At 27.6% G+C, this 21534-nt stretch overlaps 1 protein-coding gene across 1 annotated transcript in view; it reads right to left on the minus strand.

Moving 5' to 3' along the window:
- Positions 1-7: 7 nt before the first annotated feature.
- Positions 8-21534, minus strand: part of Fancm (FA complementation group M) — a 105050-nt gene continuing 83523 nt past the window's right edge. Inside the window, exons 16-20 of the mRNA XM_075370707.1 lie at positions 16199-16372; positions 11037-14047; positions 8269-8438; positions 4691-4802; positions 8-1711 (exon numbers count right to left, since the gene is read on the minus strand). Of these exons, the coding sequence (XP_075226822.1) occupies positions 1430-1711; positions 4691-4802; positions 8269-8438; positions 11037-14047; positions 16199-16372 (3749 nt within the window). The 3' untranslated portion in view covers positions 8-1429. The remainder of the gene's footprint in view (positions 1712-4690; positions 4803-8268; positions 8439-11036; positions 14048-16198; positions 16373-21534) is intronic.

Below are 21534 nucleotides of genomic sequence, written 5' to 3' on the forward strand. Positions count from 1 at the left end.
TCAGATATATGTTGTTTTGATGTACATTATTTTGAATCAAACAGGAAAAAACATACTGGAATAATTAATTTTATTGTTTTTAAATCCATTTAAGGTTATATTATATTCATTAATATTGAATTGAAATAAAATTGTGTTTATAATTCATTTCTTCATTTTTCTATGCAGAAATATAATTATTATTTAATAACAATCATAAAGGAAATTTAAAGTAATTTTATAATATTTATAGAGTTGTTATTTAATGTATGTATATAAAGTAATTATGGTTTGCTATTTTCATTTTTTTCTTCATTTTGTAAATAAATTTTTGAATTACATATAAGCTCATTATTAATTTTCCTTGTGCATCATTTTCTGAGTGGAAACCACTTTACTCACTTAAGCCATTAGATGGCTGTTAGATGTAAAATTCCAGAAGAGTTTCGGCAACATCAGCTCTAGCGTTACAATTTTATACACATTTTATATACATACATAAATATAGAAAAATTATATACATACATAAATATAGAAAAAAGCACTCCTTTTTTTTTGTTCAAAAATATTGTGGAACTATCAAGTACAAAAAAGTACTCTCATAACTGTTAGCCAGCTTATGATTTAAGATAAAAATTACTTCTACCAGGAAGTGGTGAAAGTTAGGAGTTAGTTTGTTTTTCAGTAAACTCATGAAATAAGCACAATAGTAATAAATGTACATTACATTTTTTATTAGTATACTGAAATGTACACTACTCACAGTTACTAATTTGAGCCTAATGTGATTATGATACCAATTTTATAGGTAATTAATTCATAAATAAAATTGATAATTTTGTTTACTCATAATAATTTACTAACATCTCTACATGGGAATATATATAACATATATAGTTATACTTATTAAAAAATATCTTATAAGTTTAATAACATACTTATAACATTTTTTCTAATTTTTACATAATCATTTTTCAAATATTCTGAATTGCTGACCTTATATTCTGAATTGCTATGTTTATTAAGGTGTACAGTTATATGTAGAAAAGAGATGAAATTATATATAACATATATAGTTATACTTATTAAAAAATATCTTATAAGTTTAATAACATTTAATAACATACTTATAACATTTTTTCTAATTTTTACATAATCATTTTTCAAATATTCTGAATTGCTGACCTTATATTCTGAATTGCTATGTTTATTAAGGTGTACAGTTATATGTAGAAAAGAGATGAAATTGTAAAAGAAAATTTAAACTTTCAACATTATTAAACTTATAAATAAATTAATATAAAGTATAAAAGAGTATATTTTCTTTAATTAAAGATAACAAACTTCAGATTATAAACAAATAAATAAGTATATACAAAAATTACAAATTTATAAATATAAATATAGCATCTTAACAAGAAAGAGATAAACTAATAATTTATCAGTCTAACTAATCACTATCTGATGATATTATTCTTCTTTTTTTAAATTTATGGTTTACTACTGACAGACAGTCATCTTCATTATTACTTACATTTTTACCATAACGAGTTCCTTCAAAATCAGTTTCATCACTATCGGATGAAGCTTTTAAACGTTTTCTTTTCTTTTTATTTGTTTTTAATTTCTTCTTTATTCTCATCTTTGTAGCTAACATCTGTTCAGCTCTTTCTAAATATGAAATTTCATCAATACTATCATCAGAGTTGGATGTTTTTACACAAAATGAATCCTAAAATTTAATAAAAAAGAATTTTGAATGACTTTTTATAAAGAAAAAAAATCTGATGTAGACACCACATGACTTCCTTGTATGCCTATTAAATGATACACATCTTTTGCTGTATTTAAATTAATATAAAATGCTGATATGGACACCATAAAAAAATGTTTTGCAATGTGGTGTCCACCACAATGCAATTGTGTTCACTGTTAATGTATGTTTAAATATAAGTTTAAATAAATACAGCAAAACTTATATATTGAAAGTGAGATACAATTCACTTTATTGAATTGAAGGATTGTGGAGAATTGTGTCCACCACAATATCATTGTGGTGGACACAATTCTCAATTCAATCAATTCAATTCAATTCTCAATTCTCAATTCAATTTTATGGTGTCCATATCAGCATTTAATATTAATTTAAATATTAATTTTGTTTCACACTGCTCAAGTAGTTATGTGGTGTAAGTGAAAACATGTCAGACCCGTAACCATGCAGTATATGAAGTTCGACTTCATATACATATTTAAAAAATTTTTTTCCTTTCCAATGAAATATTTCACCAATAACTTGTGGTGTTCATATTTTTTTTTATTCTTCATTATTGAATTATAATTTATTGTAAAATTTTTTTTACGGAGGTTAATAAATATTAATAAATCAATATATTTAAATTAAAAAAAAAAAGAAGTGTGATCAGCCTTCCCTTTACGTAAGATCCAAATATTTCATTAATTAAAATTTTATGTGGGTATAACTCTGGAACCAATGAAAATAAGTACCACTTATGATACCTAAGCTCTCAATAAGGGCTTATTACACTCTGGAACCAATGAAAATAAGTACCACTTATGATACCTAAGCTCTCAATAAGGGCTTATTACTACAATAAGAAAAAAGTACAAAATCCAAATTTTTTTAATTTTGGTCTTTTTTGGTCCAGTTGATTGCAATCAAAAGGGTGCACAACTAATTGTTTTTTAGTTATGCGAAATACATTCATACAAACGTCATGCCGAAACTAGTCAAAATGGATATTTCTGTTGAAGGCAGAATGACTGTTGTACAAGGTTACTTGAATATGAGCTAACCAAAACAAAAGCCATTGACACAGTAGCACCAAGTTCACAGACCTTTAATAATTACATTTCACTTCAAATTTTCTTTGGTAATTAAATTGATTACAAAAATTTTTGGAACTGGAGAAGATGAAGGTGTTATGTATATATATTTTATCACCGACTGAATAACTTATTTGTTATATCAATATAACTGAAGCATCTAAGATGATTTGTTATATCAATATAACTGAAGCATCTAAGATGTTTGTTCTAGTAAACATGGTTATTCGTGTCTCATTTTCTACATGACTAAATAGGCTTGCTTGAGTTTATGCTGGTGTAAAAAGTATAGTTGCAACATCAACTCAAATATAAATAGACAAAAACTATGCTCTATTCCTTTCAAGATCAAATTTCCTTTAGTGTGACTTCAGTTCTTTGTTACATGTTGAAGGATTATAACTGCTCACAATTAACATAAAATATTTTAACAAGTTGAAACTTTTTCATATTAAAAACAAAAAATCACTTTATTTTAGTTCATTAATGCTTTCTTTTGGGAATTTACAATATGAGTAGAATCACGCTTTGTTTTATGTTAATGGAGAATTATTGTTGAAAACTGCTTATAATTGGTTATTACTTATAAACTTTTGGAGACTTAAGATAAAAACCTTGGCACCACATAAATACCAATAGTCTTTGAGAGTACCAATAATACAACGAAAGCCAACAAATAATCATGTCAATATTGCAAAAACTTCAATCTTAATAGATACAATATTCACATCAGCAAAAACAATCGTATTTTACAAAAACAAAAAGTGTTTTTCTGTCAAGACTCCAGTTCACACTTCAGTAATTCCAATAGCAAAAATCAAATTACGGTTTGATTGTAGTAGTGGGATAAAAGATTCTTTCTCAGGAATCGATTTTTTTCGATTCGATTCTAAAAGGATTCGTAAAAAAGAATCGTTCATCCGATTCAACGAATCTGTTTCTTGCCCCCATTACCACTACTACTAAACTCTAATGCGCATGATTTCTTTCTCTTCTTCACCCATGTTTAGCGGTTCATCTATCTTCATACTCCTATTTAACTCACCTGATGCATACCTACTAAATGTCTTAGATTCTTCACTTTTCAACTCTTATTCGACTCCTTAAGAAAGATTGCTATGAATCGAATCAAATCAAAATCGTAACTGAGAAAGATTTGGTTTCCTATCGCCTATCTAATTCATTGTTGAGAATCGTAACCAGAATCAGTTTCTCCCACAAACCGATTTTTGATTCTTTCATTCAGTCGATTTTTGATTCTTTCATTCAGTATGAAGAGTCGAATCAAAGGAATGAATCATTCACGGCTCTTCTCATTACTATTTGACTACTCCATATTCACTTATCTGGATCCCTGTATCCCAGTGACTATCACTTGTTTCCTAACCTAAAAAATGGCTTGGAGGAAAGAGATTTTCAACCAATAAAGAAGTTATTGCCACCATACACGGTTATTTTAAGGATTTGGATAAACTGATGTACCGAACTGGCATAAGTGCTATTGTGGAATGCTGGGCTAATTGTATAAACCTTAATGGTAGCTATGCTGAAAACTAAAATGTACCACAAAAATATTGCTTTCTTATCCAGGCCCAGAACCTTTCATTCTACCCTCGTATATTATAATTAATACGTAATTATAAAAATACCAATTATTCTAACTCAGGAGGAACATTAAATACAATTATATATTTATATAAGTAAATGATATTCAAGATTGTATAAATCGTATGTTTTAAAATTTAATCAAATTTCTTTAAATTTTTTGAAAGAATTAAAAAAAAAATTGCCCAATTTAGAAGTGATACAGTTAGTTGGCTACAATTAATGGTAGTTTAATAAAATATAACTCTTCTTAACTTACATTCACATAGGATTCATGAACTATTGGAGCTGCCTGTGAATAAACATCACGTTCCATAACACTGTCAGTAAGCATTGGTATTTTAAAACCTCCAACTGCTCGGTCTGTATTTCTGTAAAAAAACACAAGCACTATCATCATTTGGTAAACTAAAAAAATTTGAAAAAATAAATCAATTATAAAAAGAAATAACAAAAATTATACAAAAGGCTTGGCCCATAACTCCACGATATGCTTTATATTTTTCAAAGAGCAACCTCTAGAGATAAATTTTTAACTTAGAACAGGTTCAATGTTCATGTTGTGAACATTTTTGTTCACAACAAAAATTTTTAATTATGTTTTTGTCCACAACAATCAATGATGATAATAATTTAAAAATATAAACTTTTCTAATTATAAATCATACCAGATTTTATAACAAATTACTTTTATAAGTATGTATGTTACTTATTACTTCACTGTAGTAAGTTATTAGAAATGTGATGCTGCATAATTTTTTATTTTTACGTTGGGCTGAACCTTTACTTTGTATTTAAACATTTCATTTGCATGAAAAGCTAAGAAACATTTCATTTGCATGAAAAGCTAAGAATATTCTTACTTCCATTTATATTTGACCCACAACAAAATAAGAGAATAAAATTACTGTATTTTACTAAAATGGAATAAAAACAATGTATATTACAAAAATATTAATCAAAGACGCTACAGTATACAAGAATATTAATGAAAATACATTACAAAACATAATTAAAAATCAAAATAAAAAACCAAATACGGATATGCATAATTTATTTTTATGTAGATTGTTTGTCTATTTTAGTCTGAACTAAGTCGAAACTGCAAAACCATTCCTAAGTCAAACTGTCAACCACTAGGCCTGATATTTTAGAAAATCCACATTTGCTTAACTGACTTTCATTTCCATTCAATGACTTTAGGATATAAAGTTTGCTTTTTAAGATATCGCTTATCTGAGTTTTCCCGATATTAAAGCGTATTGCTATATCACAAGAACTGAGTTTTTTCATTAACATTAACTGCTGCTACCTTTTCTTTTACTGTCAAGTGTTAAGTTTTTGAGATATTTTAAGTTGCGGTAACAATTGTTGTAATGATTTTGATAAAATACACAAAATTCAACTTACAGTAAACATATGTAGAGAAAATGTACTACAATAAAAAATACAGTACTATACTGTAACAAACAGTAACACTATATACAGCAACTGATGACGAATCATGCTGGATGATGAATTGACTGAAATAACATCATTGTCTAGGCGGAAAGTGATGCAGATCACAACAAATAAACAAATTAGTCATACAGAGTATAAAATAAAACAAGGAAAATTACAATTTTTATTCCTGCAGTCCGTTTTTCAGAACTAATCATAACAGTACTCTACACTAGTTTTATTACTGTTCTCTTAATCTTTATAACCGATGTAAATAACCTACTGAATTTACAATTATAGATATTTTCTTGATTAACACAACAAAATTTTGCCCAACACTTACTGCAAACAAATTTTATCCATATTAGGGAAGTTTCCATATAAATGAGAATGACTAGTTCAAAAAAATCGGGTGGGATTGTGTTGGGGTGCATGGCTGGTGGTTTAACATGAAATGTTACAGACACTGGATAACGACTGACCAACTTATCTATAGAGTTCAATGCGAGAGCAACCATCGTATTTTTTTAACAAAACTGAAATTCTTCAATGAAAAATTGTATTCCTTCATAGCGTAGACATCGAATGTGCATAAAGGGTAAGCGTAGTGAAATCAACCAAACACTGATCAGGTCAAGCGATGGCAGGCCGTCCAGCTTCAGGGAGGGGATATCAAAATCCATTTGAGTGCATCAGTTTTGAGATTTTATTGGCAACAATTGACTTGCTAGAGGTACTACATAATCGACATCCTGCTACATTTTCGCCAGGGAATTTAGTATGAAGAGGAATGTTGCGAGCTTTCGTCTGCTTTAAATCTCTGTTGAACCAAAGTTGATCACGAATGTTGCAAGGTAGACAAAACATGTAGCAAGGTATTTGATGTTTTCAAATACCATTTTGAGCGTTTGCCTGCTGCAATGGTTCTGCATTGCATCAGTTTGACTGATGTTGATATCCATCAGCCCAGGGATGTCTTCGACAGATGTATGGGTGTTATTATCACTCGTTATATCCATCAGTTCGGGTACAGTAGCTGTAGAGGTGTTCGCGTTGTGCCAGCTTTGTGATGCTCCTGAAACAGTCTCGCTCGCTTGGCACCAGACATTGGGGTACCTGTGCGTGGTCCATAAACTCCCCATTCCAACAATGTGCATAATTTATATTTCTGGCGAGCTTTTATGCGAGCTGAGGCTGACATATTGAATTTTTATGTTTTTAAACGTTTACTTTAAATTTTACACTTAAATATTGTCCAAAATCCACTTATTAAAACTTAAATTGATCTATCTCGACAAATCTACATACAAATTACCACACTATCATGTCTAAGTCATGAGCTACACTGAATTGAAATGAGCAAGAGTGCTGGTTTTTGTCAATCTGCACTGTGGCCCTTCCCCGCCAACCCGCTTGCCAGTGATGTGAACTCAAAGGATATTAAGGCAGGACAATATAGACCTTTTCGTTACACTACAAATTTCTGTTCTGGTAGCTGTATATTTTGGTGTGATTTTAAAGACGTTTCATGTCAGAAATCACTAGATGTCAATAGATAATGGGTTAACTATTATATTACTTACTGAATGAATTAACTGCTTTAATTCAATAAAATACTGTTACGTAATAAAAGTTACTACTAATAAAAGTTACTGTGTCATTAAAATAACTATTTAGAAAATAAAGGAAAACCCAAATTACTGTAACCAGTGTAAAAGCAAACCTCTCTCTCCTTCATTTAGTTTTTTACATTTTTTAACTATTTTTTTACATACTTTATAAGAAATGATAAAATTACTTTATATTTAGAATAATTATTTTATTTAAATACAGAATTTATTTTGTGGTTTTTTCTGATCTATTTATGTGATAAAAAAGTATTCCACAGTAGTTCTATGATGTTCTGCCCAATATATTCTCCAACCACATAAATAATAATTAACACAGTTCACAGACAGTACACCCATACAACCTGATATATGGACAAGTAGCACTATCAAACTCATACCACAAATAAAAATTTACTTTTTAAAAAAAATTTCTGACATGAGCTTTCATGTAAAATTTCAAACTGTTAATTGTGGGATGGAATGACAAACCGTTGAGACATTTCGAGTTCATTTGCTAGGTACTAGAAATACTAACTGAATGTAATATAGGACATGCACAATAAGCTTGGTGCAAAGTTAAAATGATGAATTGTTGAATGTACATATATATTACAGCAATTCTTGCTTGGTTTATTTAAATTCTTAATATTTTTCTCCTATAATGACAATTTAGGTAGAATTTTATTTTTATAACCATTTCAATATTTGTTACATACAGACAGATTTTTAAACAAATTTATATCACTATTATAGTAATTTAAAATGGCAAATATAAATTAATACTAACTTGACAGCTTCAGCATACTTTTTATACATGCTAACCTCAGGTTTTTGACTAAAATCATCAATAAAACTATCATCTAAAGTATCCAACCCACTTGTTTCTGCTCCAGATGATGTTTCTCCTGAAACTTCTGCTTCTCTATCAATAAATACATGCTTTATTTCTCTGTTTGACTGAAAAAAAACAAACAAAATGTTTTAATGCTTATGGTACAATTACATAGTTTTAATGTTTGTAGTAATATACAGTAAAAAAAATAATAAAATCAAAATTTTTTTCATTACTATTAACTTTTAATACAAAGCTGGATCTAAATATAGCAAATGCTTTTCTAAAGCTAGCATTATAAAATATGAATATTGCAAATAATTTTCATACTGACCATGAAAGATATCACAAATTGTGATTTTGACTTTTTCTTTCAATTTTTGAACAGCATTTATGTAAAAAGGTAATTTAACTCTTTAATTTGAAAATATATATTTTACCTATTTTTTTTGCAAGTCTAAATCCTGGCCTTAAACTTTTAAGTAACTATTACTATTTTTGATTTATTTCTCTGTTCTGGTATTAGTGAAAAAATCTGATGTGAACGACACATGACTTCCTTGTACACCTATTAAATTACATATATACATTTTTTTTTTTAAATAAAAAGTACATAAAATTTTATTTCATTAATAACTTGTGATATTTTTTCATAATTTTCTTTTTATTGTTATTATCAAATTATTATTTATCGTAATTTTTTTTTACAATCTCAGATAAATAATTATTAATAAATAAATATATTTAAACTAAAAAAAAAAGAGATGAAATCTGATTCAAACCGATGTGCCTTCCCCTTATAAGATCCACATACTTCATTAATTAAAATTTCATTTGACTATAACTCTGGAACCAATGAAAATAAGTACCACTTATGATATATTGTTGTAAAGCTCTCAAAGAGAGCTTACTACTGCAATTAAGGAAACATCCAATTTAATTAAAAGTCAAAATTAAAATTAATAATAAAAGTAAAATAGAAATCCATGTAGACTAGCTAGCCAAAGTTATGTGACTGTCTCATAACTTTGGCTAGCTAGTCTACATGGATTTCTATTTTAATTTTGACTTTTTAATTTAATTTTTTTTATCAATGACTTCATATTTTGTGTATGCAATTTTTAATTTTAACTTATAATTTAAAATAATTGAATATAAAAAAAAATTCAGTTCTATTTCTGTTTTGATTTAATTGGAAAAGGATCTTTTAACAATTTTAAATCTCAATTTTAATTTTAATGTGTAATTTGCAACAAAAGATTTGAAAAATAATAGAGCAACTGATGATGCGAGATAGTCACGAATGTGCTCTTGCTTGGATTATGGAATAAGGTAGGTGTAATCCTATTTTATTTCAGTTTATTGGATTAATATAATTTGTATAATGCAGAGGAATATGATTTCCAAAAGGATCAATTTTAGAAAAAAAAAGAAAATATATATATGTATGTATATACATATAGGATAGGAACACAATATCTATTAAATTTCTTCACTATGTAATAGTTACATTTTCTTTCATATAATATAAAAAACATTTCACAGTAATCCAGGGTGGGAAGGGAATTATATTTTTAAAATATGCTATAAATATCAGTGGTTCTGTTCTGTTTAATCTGTTTGTTTATATCTAGTGATGATGACTGTTTAATCAAATCACATGATTATTTAAGCCAAAATCTACAACTAGATGTAGATTCTCATTTTTTGTGATTCTTCAGCATTCCTTTCTTTTTATTTATTTTAATAACCTTTTAGCACATCTTTTTTGCAGCAACAGCTTTACATTAAGGGTGGTATTTGTTTGAAATAAAGTACCCTTATAACCGTTACTGAACATAGCAATGAGTCCTGACATCATCTTAACAAAGTTTTCACTTAAAATCAACTACATTAACTTGTCATCAAGTAGATATGTAGTGGCCAGCATACTAGCTAGCTCTTCACTCAAATGATTCTGAGCTTAATTCCCAGCACTGCTCTGGGATTTTCTCATACTTTTAAAAAAATCATCATCCTATAAAAAAATAAATAAAAGTTCATTGAGTCATCCTTCATGATATAAATTTAAAAAAAATTAAGTAAATTTTTTAACAGCTTCAATTGACATCAGTCAATTTTTTTAACATCTGGACTACAAAACTAAAAAAAATATATTTTAGAAACTTTTCTAATTGATGAATTGATCCTCTCAGCGTAGATGTAATTCTCACTGAATTATAATTCTATTAATCCAAACTGTTTCCATTTTCATATTCTTACACACAAGCTTTGAGATCAGGTGTTTGTGGTAAATTAATTAATCACAAAAAAAACTTTAGAATAGCAGACATAGCTCTGGAATCAATGACTTTGTCTCTTTCCTTACTGTAGCAATTTAGATTGTCATTTTACCAAATAACAGGTGTTAATTTATTCTCTTTATCTTTCTTTTTATATTATTTGCACAAAACCACTAAAATGGAAATTGTTTTCAGATCTAAAGAAGTAGTGTTTTACATTAAACCAAAATTATACACAACATTTTTTATCATCAGCAAGGACAAAAAAATCTCTTAACAAAAAATCAAAACTACATCCACAACTGAGAGAAAGGTAGTTTTAGTTTGGTAACTATAACTTAGAACAGCCACAATTACCTATTTACTTTTTCTATCTAGAATGTAATTTTGTCTGTAAGTATAATTATCATTCTTCAATGAATGTTTTATAAATATTCTTACCTTCTTAAGTTTCCTTTCTCTTGATATATCACTGAAAGATGATTCTAATCTTTTTCTTACTTTCTTTGTTTGAATAAATATATCTGAATCACTATCAGTAGAATCTGATCTAATCACACTCTTACTACTAGAATGTGTTTTTGAATAGCTACCTTCTGATGTAATACTTTTGTTTGGTAATTCACATATACCAGTGTTTTTATTAAAAAATTTTGTACTTGAGAGACAAAAATTACTTTTAATTGTTTCATGGTATTCACTAGTAAATGAATCATCTTTTTTAACAACCAATTTATTGGATGACAAAAATTTATTATCTTGATTTAAACTATCATTAATTTTTTTATCATATTTTGAGATCAATAATTCAGATTTTTTTTTCATACTTAAATTTAAATTTGATCCACTTCTATAATTTTTGGAATCACAATTAGGAAAAATTTTCATGCAATCATTTTTATTACTATTTATGGAAAATAATGGTGATAAATAATCATTTAAATTTTTATCAGTGTTTGAATTAGAACTTCTTAAACAGTTTTCTGTGTTCAGAATTTTTAAACTACTATCACTTTCTACTGCAGTCAAAGCAATAAGCTGATTTATTTGCTCACTATTCTTCTCATTTGATGCATTAATATTCAGCTGACTGGTTCCTGAAATTGAAATATTATTTATATAGTTGTCAAGAGTAATTTTTTCATCAGATACATGTGTTGGAGGTATATTTGCAAAAATATCATCTTCGCTACTATCCCATAACATGTAATCAGAAGTTCTCTGTTTTGGAATTGATTGTTTTGTTTGAGGATATTCAACATCTCGATCCAATTTGGTATTTTTTATAATTTCTTTTTCATTTCTAAGGATAACATCATTAGATTTCTTAATATTTTCGAATACACAAGTAGTTTTATTACGGTTACTAGTATCATCTTTATTGTACACTTGCATCATATTTGACTGTTTTTCATGATTAATCTTATTGCTTTTATTATTATTATTTTCTAGTTCTTCAGCTTTTTCAACCAACTGTGTAATAGTGTACATGCTATCACCATTTAAATAATAGGATAATGATTTGCACGGTAAAACATTATCATTTTTATGTGCTGTTATATCTTTAAGTAATGTCTCCAACGTCCATGGTTCATTATAATCTGAACAGTCACTGGAACTTAAATTATCATTTCTAAATAATTTTTTTTTAGATTTATTTAAATCTTCAAAAGATGCATTTAATTTTTTTTCATTACACTGAAAAATATTATCATTTCCACTTTGATCAACAGTTTCCTTAAATTTTGAAATTTTAAAATGTTTTTTCTTCTTTCCTACAATCGGTGTAGAGCACTTTATTTGTGAAACAACAGAAGTATACCTTCCAGTTAAAATTGGAGATGTAGAAAAATTTAAATTATTAGAATCTGTTTGTAAATTATTTTTCGAAATATGAATTTCATTTTTTTTACTAATACTACCAGAAAGAATGGGTGAACATTTTTCAAATTCATTTATAACTTCATTTAATGTATCTGATGTCTGATTTAATAAACTGGTAGAAAAAGTTTGTTTCTTGGGTGTTCCTAGAATATAAGGCAAACTACAAAGAGAACTATCAGTATCATTATCAATGTTGTCAGTTTCTGTTTTTAACTCTTTATCAATTTTATTTTCATTAATTTTTGAAAATGTGTTATTAACATTATTGATAGTTTTACTATTCTGGATATTAGAATCTTTTTTTTGTAAGCATTCTTCATTATTATTTTTTGTTAATGGTTTCTTTAACAACGCTAAATCCACTTCATTATCATTTTTATTACAAGAATTACTTTTCAAAATATCATCTATATCAACAAAATCTTTATTACAACACACTTCATTTGATTCCAACTTTTTCATTTCAGTAGAAATTGCATAATTATTAGGAACATCAATTCTGTTTTCGTTATTATAACTAAAATAGTGATTTTCATAGATACTTTTAGGTTGTGTAACTTTATCATTAATATTCTGATTATTAAAATCATCATTTCCAAATGTGTTCATGAGATCATCTATCCCTACAAATTCTTTATCCCAACCGGCATTATTATTTGATTTCTTGTTAATAAATTCAGTTACAGAAGTCTGTTTACTGCTGCTCACTAAAACTGAAGGATTCTTTGAATTTATACTACTATAATTACAGTTAGGTATACCTGTTTTAGTAATATTAGATTGTGAAACCACAGGTAAAGATTTAAAATCTGTATTCACATTTTTACTATTTTTAACTGAAACTACATCTAAGAGATCATCGATATCAACAAATTCTACCTCTGAAACCGAATCAGATGATTCTTGTAAATTTCCTATTATATTTAATGGAGTCGTTTCATATACAAAATCAACTGGAGAAAACCGTTCAGTTTTTGAATCACAATTGGTGTTTTCTTTGTTTACATAATTAATCTTATCCTTTTTTAAATTTACGTTCAGAATATCATTAATATTAAAATTATTAATATCATCAACAGTAATATCATTCAATAAATCAGTAGATAAACAATAAATATCATTAGGTATTACAGTTTTTGATACAGCAACCATATATTTTTCTAAACAATCGGAAATTTCAACATTTTTTTCTAAAACACAAACTTGATTGAATTCATTAAACGTATTTTCAAAATTTTTTAAAACTCTATTCAATAGATTGCTCATATTATCTTCTAAAATACTTAACTCCTTAATATTATCATTAATTAGATGTATTTCATCATTATTAGCAGATTCTAAATTATAACTTTCAGAAGAACTGTTTTCTTTAGCGGTGAAGGAATTAAACAACTTATAATTTTGTAACTTATTATGTGAATTTGCTTTGGTGTTTTTAGAGGTGGTTGCTAAACAATTCTTTATATCCGAATCACATCTAATAATACTGTTACACTCATCATTTTTAGTTAATACTTTTGATGGTCCAACTATTGACCATAAATGTCTTGGCTCATGCATTATGCAATCTGAAAATGATCAAACACATAATAGTTATTTAAAAACACAAAACTAATTTCTCAAAACTTGCTATCATTACCAAACAAGAGGAAATTTTTAATACTCCATTCCATAATAAACCAAATTTACGTATAATTTTTGCAGAATAGAGATTATAAATTCCTTTGTATGAGATTATAAATGTATTATGAAAAACAATTTTTCAATATAGAGCTTATAAACTTCAGGATATTCTATGGTATGTAAGTTTTTCAATTTTTACCTCAACCATTAGGATGATAATACAATTTATTACATTATGTTATAAATTGCTTATTTTTTAATCTAACAACTAAAGGATAGATTTGTTAACAGTTTAATAAAGCCAAAATTACAAGTATGCAATAACTTACCCAAATGCAAAGTAATTTCAAAAAAATTAACTTCAGTAATTTGCAAAAATCAATTGATTAATATAGTTTGACTTAGCATTTATATTGACATAAGAATATTTAGCCTGCAATTATGGTTAAGACCTTTTGCAATGTTACTACAGGTAAAGTTGATTTTATTTCAAATAAAATTACGTACAATAATATTAAGTACATGTACTAAATTTGTCTTACCTAATATATGTAAAAGAGAATTTTTGCTTTAAGAAAAAACATATATATAACATTATAACATATATATATTATACATATGTTTTTCTTAAAGCAAAAATTCTCACAAAATGCTATACCAAACATTTAAACAAATAACAGAAATAATGTGCAAGAGGAGAATGCTATTTTTTGGCAATATTTTTTTAAGGATAGTGATAAGAAAATCCTTCATCTTTATCTAGAAAGAAAAACAAAAAGCATATATGTGATAAAATTAAGTAAGATTTAAACAAAGCAGGAACAAAAAATCTACTTTCAAAATTGGAAATTATTCAAGAAAAAATTAAAAGAAATCTTGGAAGAAGGTTTCAAAACAAAAAAAAGAGCAATACCACAAGAATTCAGGAAATAGCACATTGTAAGACTTATGGCATAAGAAAGAAAGGCAAGGGAAGCTAAAAGAAGTGTTGTTTGTGAAAAAAATTATTTTTCTGAAATTTTACACATTCCACTTTTAATAATGACTTAGTGAAGATTATTTAACATTACAGGAAAACAATAGGGTTTAATCAATTCTACACAATTAAAATAAACAGCAGATTTATTTAAATTTGAACAGAATTTTTTAAATTTGAAAAACAATCATCAAAAATTAGTTCATCTCATGGCGAATAAGTACTGATCATATATAAAATAAAAAGAAATACAGGTTGAATTGAGAATCTCTTCCTCCTTTTAATGAAGACAGTTAAAAATAAATCATTGTAACTATTGCACGGCAACATTCTTTTACAGAGGAATTGTGAATAAAATTATTAAAAAACTTTTACTTATTCCTTTTTTCATTGTAACATCTGATACAATTTGTTATCTTATGTTTCTCAGTATATTTTGTTTTTTTTCATATTTTTTAACATTAATTTTAATACTTTTAACTTTTCATAAGCTACACAGAATCTAGTGATTTCTAATTTTTTTATAACTTTCCAAATAAACACTGAAATAAATTTACAGTGATACACCCGTTCATCATGTACTTTAACACTTAATTTTTAATGGTGAACACATTTCTCATTTTTACACTCTTAGGTTTCATAATTTTTAAATGAGGAAGTCAGATATATAAACATATTTTGAGTAATGGGCAATTTAAAAATCTAGTTTTAAGGACTGAGAGTTTAATTCCCCAATTAGAATTACTTCCTGATGTATTCTTATGTAAAATATAATAAAAAAATGAACAATAAAATTTTAATTTTTGATAAAATCCAATGAAACTTTTTTAATACGCTCTTATATGAATTCTTTTTTTATGAGGTAATAACAAACTTAAAGCTTTTTCCAAAAATCAATGAGTGCATTAAAATAAAAAGGATAAAATTCACTAATTCAAACATGCTTTTTCCAGAAAAGTATTTAAAAATTGTAACCAGAATTCAGAAAAAAACAATTTTAATTCCTACTTTCTCATTATCACTATTTACTTTTCTGTCTTCTAGTTAATATACCACTTAATCTTATTTTAAAAACAGAATTAAGGTAAACAATTTCAAAAATGTTTATGCAAACACTCACCAATTTTTTTACCAGTTTTTAATTCATGTGCTTTATTTAATACATGTACCAGAATATCAGTATCTTTTGAATGACTCATTACATATGTTTTTTGATACTCTGAATTCCAATCGTTATTAGCTGCTAATGATGACCAAGTTCCATTAGTTAATTCGTCAATGTTCATTTGATCTCCTGGAATAAAAAACAACATAATCATATTAGCTTAATTTTTTAATGTTCATTAAGAACTTAAATTTTAGTCAGAGAACCACCAAAATTAAGACATTCAGTGCTGATGACACCATGACTGCATCATAGATGAGGAATTGCTTCATGCAAGTGACACCAATTATGCATCAAGGGTAAGGCACATAAGGCATTTTTTATCTTTTACTTTGTGTCCGCATTTGGTAAGGGTTTGGTTATGTGTTAGCACAGAGAAATGATTCTTCGGTTTGGTTGGGTAGTTCGTTTTTATTTTTTGTTATTTTACAACTTCTTGGAGACTGTTTTATAGAAAATCATAAACTTTAATGAATTGAATTAATGAACTGTGAGTCTCTATGACTGTGTTGGCTGGGTTTGAACTGAATGATTCATATCAAAATTTTGATACAAAATAAAACATCAAACATTTTGATTCAAAAGTAAAACATAATATTATCTAATCAATATTAACTGAAATACAAATAACACTGATAGAAAAAAAAGTTTTTAATGTTTCTCTAAGTGTGATACCGTTTCTTGAATTGCTTTTTTGTGTACATTAAAGATCTGTAAACACAATTTTTCTATTACCCTTAGTTTTAAATAAATTACACATAAAAAAAATTAGGCGAAAGTATAGTTAAAATCTGTAAAATTTATAATTTTGCATAGCCTTACTTGTGTTAGAATGATTTCACTGATGCTTTTCTTTTATAAATAGCCTCAGGCACATCCTGAATTAATGTCCAACTGTAATCAGCTAGCATGTTAATACTCGATTTCCCTTTATAGTGGCTTTCCACCACCTTATTGTCTTGGTGGAAACGATCACCGTGTTCGTCACTTACGCCTTTGAGGTTGTCCAGGAAAAAATCCAGATGAGTGGAGGAAATGTATTTTCAAAGACATATTACATGCTATAACTCTGTATGAAGTAAAATGTTGATTAACAATATAGTGGTAATGGTCGAATTTTCATTTGCCGAGAAACGTTTTGCAAACATCTTTAAATGAAGCCCAAGCTGCAGTTTCTAAATTACTTAACACTGAGTTAAATACATTATCTTTGACCAACTCTATTATTTGAGGAGCAACAAATATTCCTTCTTCAAATTTTTCCTTCACTTACATTGGGAAATTTCTGCCTGATGTACAAAAATTCAGGACTATCCTTCTTCATTGCTTTTACAAAATTTTTCATTAGTTCTAACTTGATATGGAGAGGGGATAAAAATATATTTTTGGATTCAACTAAGGGCTCATGAATAACATTTTTCCCATTTGAAGTTAAGTTGTCTCGTTTCTTCCACTCTTTGGTAACATAATATTTATCTCTAGCTCGGCTGTCCCATTTGCAAAGAAAACACATATACTTAGTGTAGCCTAACTGCATGCCTAACAAAATAGCTAAAACTTTCAAAGCTTTATGTTCTAGCTATGTTTTTTATAATTTATTTTTTCAATAACGCCTTTCATCACATCATATATCTCTTTCAAATTAATACCATAAGCGACTAGTATCAAAGGATATTTGTTACTATTGTAAAGTAAAACCACTTTTAAACTATACTTGGACGAATCTATGAAAAAGCGCCAGTCCTCAGGAGTAGTATTGAAACCTCAGGTTCAGACATAATGACCCCCCCCACCACTTTACTTTTGTAACTGAGGTTTCTTTTCACACGCGCTGATTGGTCGATTTCCCCCCCCCCCCCAACCACCTATCGTCTGTAACTAAGTAAATTATTCAATACATTATAGAAGATTCCCCTCACCACACATGATGTAATGCCCCCTTCACTCACCCCCACCCAACTTTACATTTGTAACTAAGGTTTTTTTTCACGAGCCCTGATTGGTCGAGAACCTCAGGCCGCCACTTTCCAGTCACCCGCCAATTTTAAATCCAAAAGTCTCAATTTTAAATAAAATTTTATAAAAGGGCGTATCTCGAAAACGGTGCGTCCTAGACGATTTTTAATGCGATTTTGAAAGGAGTTTTATCCGCCTAAGTCCAGCCGTTCTCGAGATACGCTCTTTTCATAACATTTTTTGAAATTGATGATGAAATAAAATGAACATGTATTTTTACTAACTCGGTTAACAGTTTTAATCGCTTTTAAATTAAATTTAAAATAGGACATCATTACTTTCAGCGAAAGCGAGATGAATTATTTTGGTCCCGCAGATCTGCGGGGCCAAATAGTTATAAAAATTTCTAATATTGAAAATTTTTAAAATAAAATATTTTTAATTAGTTGAAAATTTTAAATATTTTTAATATTGCAAAAATGTCTATTATTTTCAATAAATTAAAAAGCTTTAATTTAACTTTTAAATCCATTAATTTTTAATGGATTTTGTATTCTATTTAGGATATTTTGTTGGGCAATTGGCGAACGGCAGTACAAAATGTTAAAAAACACTGTTTTTCGACAACTTGGGAATTGGCGAACGGCAGTGTAAAAATTTTTAAACTGCCAAAAGTATAAAATTGCAAAATGTTAAAAAACAGCGTTTTTCAACAACTTGGCAATATTTTTGTAAAAATGTACTTTCAATAGTATATTTGAATCAAAAAACTTCAATTTACATATAGAGAAAGAAATATTGAATATTTTAAATTATTGTAATAATATTAGTTTTAAATTGTTAATTTTATACAGAATCAAAAAACCTACTATTACCAATAGTCTGTTTGAATTTAAAAAAGTTAACTTTTATATAGATACCAAAATGAAGCTTCGTAATAATAAAATTATTGGTGAATTAAATTTACCAAATTGAACACCTAGATTTAAATATTCAATCTATGTAGATTTTATGAATGTATTCCAATGCAAATAGAATCTGAAATTAATTCTGCAATTGATGCGAGTTATTTCATTATAGCAAATGAATGTAAAACAATACATTTGAAAACAGAATATGACACAATTCATAAATGTGAACCTATTTTTGAAAAAAAAAATGTTATGAATTTGAGGATGTAGACTCGTTTAGAAAAGAATTTCCCAGTGATTTGTCAAAAGTTAATTTTCACAGGCATCCTTTTTTTCAATATAACTTTAACTTGGTAATAATTTATTAATTTTTCTCTAGAGAGATATGAAGGAAATACAACAAAAAACAAAATTCCCCATTGTAAATGTATTGGGGGATGTACATTTAAAAACAAAAGTAAACATGGCTCTCTCTTGCCAAACACCATTAGATGTATTGTATGCAGTCCATTAAATTTTGGTAAAACAAATGTAGTTTTTAATCTTTTAGTTCAAGAAAATAGTGTTCGTTATCAAAACTTGTACATTTTCTCAAAATCACTTCATCAATCTCTCTATAGAATATTGTCAAACTTAATGATGATGAATCCTGAAATGGGCTATTATGAATATACAGAAAACGATCAAGTCCCTCAACCAGAGGCGATTGAACCACATTCAATAATGATTTTTGATGATGTAATAAAAGAGAAACAGAATAACATCGGTGCTTATTTTGCATGGGGGTGTCATAATAAGATTGATTGTTTTTATCTAGGACAAACATATACTAAAATGCCAAAACAACTCGTACGTGAGAATTGCAATTTTTTAATTTTATTCAAACAAGACAATTTAAATTTAAAACACATTTACGATGATCATGTAAACATCGACATGTATTTTGATGATTTTAAATCAATGTGCGATCAAGTTTGGAATACAAACCAATATAATTTTCTAGCCATCGACAAAGAAAAGGATAAAAATAGTTGATATAGAAACAACATCGATAAATTCATCATTATTGAACGTAACGTCTAACGTTAATAAAATGATCGTTTTTAAGTTTGTTTTTTTTTTTTACAGAGCAATGAAAGAGGAGAAACAAATTATTGAAATTGACAAGCTTAATACAAATTTTAAACGTAAACATGCAGCCTTTATGATGGGTTTGGCCAAAGAAGAAGCTTTATTTGCTAAACGTTTCAAACCAATAATAGATCCTATAAATGAAATTAAAGAAAAAGTAAATAGACCCAGACAACGTCCACCTAAAACCGATGGAGAAATTGATGTAGACATGAGTAGGGCGTGAATTGGGTGATAGATTGTTGGTTCATTTAGAAAGACACCAAGACAGATGTGAATAGAGTTTATTGGAACAAGATTCAGAAGAAGAAGAAGATGTAGATGTAGCCTCTTCTACAATGGCAACATTACCACTATATTCTGAACAATCTCAAGAACAACCTAGAATATATACAAAATATACGTCTATTATATTAGAAGACAGTCAGACTTCTGACATAACTACAACTGAAAAAAATTAAACCATACTTGGAAATGTTAAAAACTGGTCCAAAAGTATCTCTAGACCATGTATATGATGTAAAATATGATAGAAATATATACTTGTACTTCGAGTGACATTAAAATTGAATTTAAAGACAGTAAAATTCATTTGGGGGTTTAATGTATTCGGTTACACCAGAGGTCTTTTAGAATTGTTGGTTTATAAAAATCCAGACTTGAAAAAGGTTCACACAGAAGATAGGAAGGCTTATGGAGAAATGTTGAAATATACTGGTGCTCATTTGATGGAACGACACGATTCACATACAGTGAAAACAAATAAATCTTTTAAATATAATGAAGTGATTAGAAAATTGTTTCCTTAAAAAAAACCGTTTACCCAATATCCCCATATAAAACAACAACCATGTCTTTTAAAGGTTCTGGGTTGTTGCACGCACAATTCAATTATAATCCAGTATATTTATATTGGGACGATCCAAACGAATTGATTGATAATTGAATTGTATACATTTGTGGGTGAATATGATGCTGGAAACAAAACCGTTTCAAATGAAATCATATCCATAATTAAAGAATTGAAAGATGTTGAATTTGAATAGGTTTTTAAATATTACTTTTAAATTAAAAAAAAAATTTTTAGAGAAATGTCGCGAATAAAATTAGGTAAAGGTCGTCGACGTGGAGAACGAGGTTTTTCACTCGCACCAGAAGGAAATTTTGATGTAAAGCATCATAGATTGTGTAATGTATCCGATTCTATCGATGAAAAGGATGCGTTGAATTTTAAACGATGTAAACCTATGTTTCACGAATACACAAATAGTCTCGGTGAAAAGTTTGTGGATT

This window comes from Lycorma delicatula, chromosome 7, assembly GCF_047948215.1.
Source record: "Lycorma delicatula isolate Av1 chromosome 7, ASM4794821v1, whole genome shotgun sequence".
Classification (NCBI taxonomy): Eukaryota; Metazoa; Arthropoda; class Insecta; order Hemiptera; family Fulgoridae; genus Lycorma; species Lycorma delicatula.